Below are 8,104 nucleotides of genomic sequence, written 5' to 3' on the forward strand. Positions count from 1 at the left end.
AAATCCTATTTCTAATCCTCACATCTATTTATATTTATAGGTAGTGTGTCTTATTTGACCTAGATATTTCTCAATAAAACTACTAATTATTCATTAACTAACGAACTAACTAATCACCTCTTTAACTAACATGTAACAATTTAACTAAAAATGTTTGGAACAACCTTTTAACTATGAACTACCCTTTGGGTTTCAAGAGAAGGCCCTAAAGCAACCAGGGTTTTTTAGGATTTTTTAATACACCCTATAAGTTTTTTAGGCACCACGCAAAAATTCAAGAATGCCCTCAGATTTCGGAGATGCATCTCAGAACGTACCAATTACACACTCAACGCATGTCATTATGAGTGGCACCTTATAAGTTGGATTATCTTTATTTCTGAGATGCTCCAAAACATTTCAAGAAATATGTTAATTACAGGATTCTATTTTGGAACTGATTCAGGAGAAGTTCCGGAGATGCTTCTCTGAAACAAGATAATAGGGTGCGGAATCGGAGATATATCTCCGGAATCAGAATGTCAGTTACTGATTGATCCATATTTATCAATGGTTTCTATAAATTAAGGTGCTTTTATGTTATGTTTCACACAAACTGAAAATATCTCAAATGTCATAAATAAACATTGACTGGTATGTCGCAAATGTCTTGTTCTCCAACTCTACACCCGATCAAACGTTTAAACTCAACGACTTCACATCCGTCGAAGATATTAAATACGAAATTCATCATCTCCTACCTTATAGAGACAATCGAAAGATTGTGAAGCTCAAGTACCGTTCACCGTCGATTGGCAACAGAGGGAAGATTGAGTTCAGCAAATTTGAGCTCAAGACGCAAATAAATGTAAGGGCTATATTTCAAAACAAAAGTTTTGCTCGAGTTGGAAGCGACGATTTCAAGATCGGTCGAAGATATTGTGAAGATGTTGAAGCGTCCACCTGGATATTGAAATAATGTTATTTTATGTTGAAATGATATATGTAATCCTAATTTTATTTTATGAATCTTAATTTCATTTTAGAAAATTGCATGATTTTGGCTCTGCTACTGATATGTATGTGTTACGGAAATGTAACTATAAAATAAAATAAACAAAAAAATAGGGTGTAATCCAGAATAACCTTTGTTGAGTGAATGTTGAGATGCATCCGAAGATACATCTCCGAAAATTAAAATCATTTTCTATTTTTGCATAATACCTAAGAAATATATATGATGTATTAGAAAGGATTGAAACCCACCCATCTTCCTTTAACGCTTAAACTAAAAGCAATAAAACTTTCCGGGTAATAGAGGCTTACAGAGAGGGTACAATAACCTAAAAAAAAAAAAGTACTGTTTTGGCATCTGTGAACCTTCTGATTAGACTTAGCATGCCTATCCCAAAATACTACATAAAAAAGGACACAGTAAATGGCAATAAAAGGGGTGCGAATGAATAGCTTTGCCTTCGGGTAGGAACGTACCATTGGAGATGTACGTAAGTCCTTAATGTAAATGGATGACTGCTCCTACTTTCCATCTAATGGTCCATGGAAAGAAATGGAAATTCTAGTACAGAATACTGAAACCACGATTCTCAGATTAGTTGCACTTAATGTTGCTGGTTTTCATTTGAATGGCTTCAGAATAAGCATGTGGAAATACACTCCAGTGGCTGATGAGTCTGGATCCAAACGAGTTTGTATGTGTAGTGTGTAAAAAGTCAGAAGTCTCCCCATTGGTTTACAAAATTTTGTCATATATGTAACCTATTTTAAATAAATATGTAGAGAAGACTGATGGTTTGACATGGGGCCATTAGATTCAACAACTATGTCATTCAAGAAGGCAGTGAATGCAATATATGATGCCTGATTTAGTGTTGTCTTCAGAAAAATCTCCCAAGAGTTTCTATGTGTGGAAATACATGCTCAAACAAGACAGCCCATAGAAGGTGGTATGATTTTAGTTGTTAAAATGAGTCCAAGTAAAGTCAAGATTTTTCTACAGTATTTGAGGGATCACCTGGTCATGAGAAGATAATTTCATTGCATTACTCAATGTTGATGATGCCATGGAACCAGGAGAACTCAATTTTCCTATGGCTGCTACAACTTATGACTATTGCTTGAGTGGTTTACTTATTTTCCATGGGTTGCTCAAGAGATGCATATCTTAGCCTTGAGGTCATTGCTGTTTTTCAGGGGGTGAATATTGTTAGGTACTTGGTTTGGGCCTAAGCCCAATAAATGAATCAAATCGAGGAGCATTTAATTTAAAAGTCTAACATCTAACTCGATTGACTCTTTTGTTATCCTACGGCGAAATGATCTCCACATTTTCTTCACATCTCCGTCGGTCTTCAACTCAATAAGGTTGTACTTTACCCTCCCGTCAATATCAATCAAATCTTCACGAAACTCGATATTTCTCACCTTCCTGATATCAATATCAGACAATAATTCATTCAACTTGAACGTCAGGCTAACGGTGTCATTCGGAAGCCAGAACTCTACGGGAGGTGAAACTCCGTTAAAGTACACTTCAGTCTTAATCAAAAATTGAAGAAGAGACATTTTTTGAGATGTTTTTATCAAACATGTGACCCCCTATTTATACAACTTTGTATTTACTATAGACCATCCAAAATTGTCAGTGCAATCACAGCCATCCAAAACTATCGACAAAATCCTGAACATCCAAAAAATCAAAAAAATAACCCTACCGAAAATTTCATTTTGGTTGAAATTTCCGGTAGTCACGGGTAAATTTCAAATTTTCGGAAATTAATGAAACAAACTGGAAAATTTAAAATAACCGACATACCAAAAATTTAAAATATACAATCAAAAATTTTGAATTGTACCAAAAATTTCGTTCAATTTTTAGCTAGGAATAACTTGGGTAATATAAAAAGATGGAAAGTGTCGGATATAATTTGGAGGGTGACAATTAAAATACTCTAAATAGAGGAATGAATTATACTTGTTGATGTGGCTAATTAGTTAGGGGAATGATAGCTATATAAAGGAAAGGATAGCAAGAGATAAAACATTGAGAATTATTCAATTAGAAACCGTAATGGTAAGAATTGTCTCTTCTACGAGGAGCTTAGAGGATTGTATAGGTTTATCTTATGTAATTGTCAATGTTTTTTCATTAATAATACAATTTCTATTTCTCTTGAATTTGGATTCCTTACACAAGCAAGATACTTTTAAGAGAGTGAGAAATGGGGAAAAAATGCAAATACAAAGAATATGTAATTCTTCCAAACCAGCAATTTACTAAATAAAATCAAAACACATATTAGGTAAGGTGATAAAGACCTCCAATCATGGTAATCAAAATCTCATTTTGAATAGTAAAATCAAATCTCATGATTTTGCAATTATGCTTTCCACAGCAGTTAAGAGTATCCATATAATCTTACTTATGAACTTTGAAGATCTGGTATTCCATTTTAAGCAAACTATCGGTACCGGATACCGGTACGCGTATGATACGTACCGACACCGTATCTATTTTTAAAAAAAATTTAAGTCAGTATTCCAACGGGTATATATTGCGCAAACTCAATTTTTTTTCTTCTAATGGTATAATTTTAGCCTTTTTTTAATGGACTTTTCAATTGTTGATATAGAGTTTAGTCAATTTGATTCATTGCAACGGTGGATCTTGAAACCAAAGGAATTGTCGTGAAACTCCTTGCACAAACAAGTTCTTCATCTTCTACTGAAAAAAATCATAGCACACATGAATTTATACTCACGTACCCGTATCTTAGTTTTTCCAAAAAGACCGTATTCCGTACCAGTGCCCGTACCGGGTGCGTACCCCTTCCTTTGCAAGGCAGCTTATGAACTATGCTTATAAATTTAAATTTACACAAGTATTTTTTATTTAAGGTTTTCTTTGTCTAATGCTATTTTCTATGTGCATAGATAGATGAGTTTTGTGAATTTTGTATAATCTTTTTTTTACTAGTGTTACTATTTCATGATTTACTATTTTACTTCTCCTTTCCCATTTTAACTATCTTGCCTACAATCATTACAGAAGTCTAGAGCAAAGAATAAAGTTTCCTTGTTTTGCAGTAGCAGAACATCAATATTCAATATCAATTAAAGACATAGTTTCATTGTTTAGCAGTGGCAGAAACAAAACAAAACTAAACAAAAAACTAAAACTATAAGAAGAAAAACTTACTTTTAAAGGGGGGAGGCATGACTAGAGGCAAGAGTTGTAACAAGGTCTTGAAACCCTGACATCAAGTCATTCAATTATTGAGGCATAATTGAATAATAATCTTTCATTTTAAGCCTTTCCATCTTACCCTTCTACTTCTCTCCTAAATTATGTAATTGGTGAAAACCAACCTACATCAGTTGAATGATCCACCCAATAATATTGGCAACATAAATACTCCAAAGGAAAATAGTCAAAGAAACTCACAGAAGTTTGCAAGTTGCACATAGGGTGATCCCAGCTGTCTAAATCAGTTTGAATAATTTTTTCAACAACCACTAGTAGAATAAGAAAAGTATAAATGATCTACCAATGACTAAGCATTTTAAATAATAACTTTTCACTCATGTTGAAACCAGCTTCTACATCTCAAATTCTCAAGAATTTCTATCATCTAACTTTTCTCCATAAACATTGATAAACTTAAAGCATGTTTGGATCTGCGTCTGGCTTCACTTTTCCGTACCCCAATGGCATCCACCGCAAAAACAAAACTACATTGCTACGATATGTAGCTTTTAAGTCAACGTGAATTTCTGCTGCGATTTCAGAAAATGCACTGCAGATCCAAACACTAGCTTACAAGATAAGGATGTTCTTGTAAGTTAAAACCCAAATATTTACTTCACTAGAAAGTTTTCATAAGCCAAAAGCTAAAGCAACTAGTGGCAAAAAGTAGGACATTAAACTTCAGCATGAGTAAAAAGGATGTCTAGATTCAAGTTTTATGACAACAATACAAATGCATGAAAGATAGAAGGCAAAAAACCTCCTTCCGACTAATCCATCTCCTCGAAATACTCAACCAAGATGCTCCTTAGCTCCTTTCAAACTCAGATCTCACAATCTCACATAACTATCTTTGATGAATTTTATCTATCTTCTACCTTTACATGTAACCAACTTGAACTCTTTAAACATTAAATTTCTCAGCCTATAGTATTAGTCACACCAGTTTTAAATCCTCAGTATTGTAAAGTAGCAAATAATGAAAACCAGAAGTTAGTTAAACGGGCATTGGATCAATACTTACGAAAACCAGTGTTGATATTATTTCTAATACTATAGGCTTAATTCGACTCTGCTCAGAAAAACAGCAAATCCATTTCTTAAGAGAGTGCATGCAATATACTATATTCAGTTTAACTAGAGCAGTGGTGATATTATTTCTAGATTCGTACCCAAATTATAGATTAACACTTACAAAAATCCAGAATTGTAGATTAATAAAGAAGGAATTACCTGATGGCCATCCAAGTAAATCAAGCAAACTGAACAAACTCCTGCACCAAAAGAAATTGGCTATGGTTCGAGCCACGCCTATCAGCATAAAAACCACTTGTGCAACACCTGGCAAGTATAAATTAAGAAAAACAGATTTGATAACAACACAGTAAGTTGGGTTCGTTGCAGGACTCAACCAAAGCTTACCAATTACAATACTGTAGAAAGGAAGGCTCATTAAATTAACTCTAAATCAAAATATAAAGGTCCTAGTGCTGCAAGACTAAGGGAAAAAAAGATAAACTACATCAATTAAACTCAATAATGTTAATATCCCTAACTATAACAGTTCAATGGTGCAACTAACAGTGATGATTCTATAAAATGGTGTAAACAATGAAGAAGATGGCAGAGGCAATAAAAAGAGGCTGCATTTGCAACCTAATAATAATAACAATGCAGTAAACCGTGTACAAAAGGTGGAGGAAATCAAAACAAAACCCCACAAAAAAAAATAATAATACAAAGGAAAAGAAAAACAATTACTTTTTATACCATTAAATACAAATTTATACAAAGAAGAAAAATAAATAACTCAGAACCATGAACACCTGCGACATTCGAGCTAACATCTTCGCCAAGCCCAGGTGGTGAAGAAAGATGTGATGGCTGCCCGTCAAATCCAGACGGTGAAGAAGCATCGTCATAAGGAGGAGGAGCGATAATGTCTGGAGGCGACTTTACAGACACAATTGGATTTTTCCCGAAAATCTCTCTTGGTAATAAAACCTTTGAAACACCGAAAATTGCGATAGGGTTCTGATCAAAAACTGTCTGAGTAATTATCCCCTGAACAATTCCGGTGTTAATGGCGACTGAGCCGTTAAAAGTTGAAATGTTGAGAGTGAAGCTTCCAGCTCCCATGGCTTCTGTGGCGAGCGTTGGCTGCAAGGGATTCGCGGTGGATTGAAGTGAGCCGAGAGGGTAATAAGCACGGAGAACATGAGCTTTGAGCACAACCGCTTTTTTATCCGCCGGAAGTGACTGAAGCGAAACTGAAGGAGGTAGATCGGCAAAAGCATCATCGACGGGGATAAACAATGTGATTCCAGAACCACCTTCACCGGCTTCGAATTCGTTAACTACACCGGAAGCTGAAAGCATGGAAGCAGCGACATTGAAGTTGTGAGCATCGATTAACGTTTTCGTGATGTTGAGATGCATGCTGGGACGAGTTTCCGACGCCATGAGATCGAAACCGTAAGGGATTAAGAGAGAATTAACGGCGAAGATCGTAATGTTGTACGGTAGGGTTTTGACTAATTCAATGACGGTGGCGTTTGAGGAGGAATAAGGAGCGGGAGAACGGATCGAAACGAGGTTGGAGTGAGGGTCGTGAGTGATGTTGACAAAGCCGAAATTGTTGGTGGCGCGGCCGGTTGTTTGGAAGAGAGTGGTGATGAGTTTGCCGGAAGGAGGGAGGGAGTGGAGGTCGGACCATGAGAGGAATTGGAGGAGGACGTGGTAGCGCAGGACGTCGGTGAGTGCGGAGGGGGGGAGTTGGTGGTGGGAGAGGTTAGGGTCGGTGGAGAGGAAGGAGTTAGGGACGGCGAGGAGAGAGATGGAAGTGCGGTGGGAGAGATCGGCGGTGAGGGGAGTTGCGGTGGAGAGAAGGGCGGTGAATTGGGATAAGTCAGGGAAAGTGGAGAGAAGAGCGGTGATGTTGAGTGAAAAGGATGGTGTTGGGGATAAGATAAGTAAATAGAACATAAAAGTGAGGGTAATTTGGGGAAGTGAAGGCATTATAGTTATAAATTAACGGTTATGTTTATGTAGTTTTTTCCTTGTTGAAGTTGTGAATGATGTTTTGGATCTGGATTGTGTTGTTTTTCTGTTATGTGTGTTTGTTGTTGATGTTGTGATGAGGTAGATGAGTGAAGTGAAGTGAAGTGAAGTGAGTGGAAGAGAAAGAAAGAGTGAGCTGTGTTGTGTTTGTGTGATCTGTGAATGTCTTCTGAATGATGAGATGAGCACCATGGTGATGCAATGATGATGTGGACCGTTTTTTTTTTATTTATTGCTCTTTTTATATCGTTTTGTGCCTTGTTGGGATGGGAATATTAATAACCAGTTTAAATAGGAATATGTTCTCTTCATACTCCATCCACTCATATTATAATGTGGAATCCAGACCTTTAAAAGAAAATTCATATTAACAACTGTATTGGTGATATTGTTTAAAATAAAAAAGTTCTAACACCTGTATTTAAAAACAAAAAAAAAAATTCAATCATTATTCTTTTTAATTTCTTTTGATCTTCATATCTTCCTCTTTATCTTTCTTTGTCTTTTTCTTTCTCTGTTTTTCTTCTTTCTTTGTGTCTCTTCATCTATTTTTAAATTCTAACCTATTTTAACAATTATGTTTCATAATTTGATATTTTTTAGATTATCCATTATTATTTTCTGATGAGATTGGGCCTTCGATTCTCATACACCATTTGTGTAAGTCAACATCAGATGTAGTGCATTTTGTATTGAATGAACTAAGGGAAAAACTTAACACAAAATCTTCTTGTATTTATTAGTTTAGTTCATTAATTTGTACCTGAATAGTTGAAGACTATATATACAAGTCATAGAGTT

At 35.5% G+C, this 8,104-nt stretch overlaps 1 protein-coding gene across 5 annotated transcripts; it reads right to left on the reverse strand.

The window, feature by feature from the left end:
• Positions 1–602: 602 nt before the first annotated feature.
• LOC127138231 (fasciclin-like arabinogalactan protein 4) lies at positions 603–7,586 on the reverse strand. 5 transcript variants are annotated; one of them, XR_007808737.1, is made up of 5 exons: positions 6,070–7,584; positions 5,477–5,584; positions 4,442–4,512; positions 4,196–4,337; positions 603–942 (listed from the first exon to the last, which is right to left on the reverse strand). XR_007808737.1 is itself a non-coding variant. In XM_051064651.1 (4 exons), exons 1-3 carry the CDS (start codon positions 7,259–7,261, stop codon positions 4,198–4,200), a joined length of 1,353 nt encoding a protein of 450 aa, XP_050920608.1. In that variant the 5' UTR covers positions 7,262–7,581; the 3' UTR covers positions 603–942; positions 4,196–4,197. The 5 variants fall into 5 exon arrangements, 4 of the variants coding, with proteins under 4 accessions (XP_050920608.1, XP_050920595.1, XP_050920586.1 ...); XM_051064651.1 differs by lacking the exon at positions 4,442–4,512 and having other exon boundaries at positions 4,196–4,250; positions 6,070–7,581; XM_051064638.1 differs by lacking the exon at positions 603–942 and having other exon boundaries at positions 4,105–4,337.
• Positions 7,587–8,104: the final 518 nt, after the last annotated feature.

The sequence above is a fragment of the Lathyrus oleraceus genome, chromosome 1 (assembly GCF_024323335.1).
Source record: "Lathyrus oleraceus cultivar Zhongwan6 chromosome 1, CAAS_Psat_ZW6_1.0, whole genome shotgun sequence".
Classification (NCBI taxonomy): domain Eukaryota; kingdom Viridiplantae; phylum Streptophyta; class Magnoliopsida; order Fabales; family Fabaceae; genus Lathyrus; species Lathyrus oleraceus.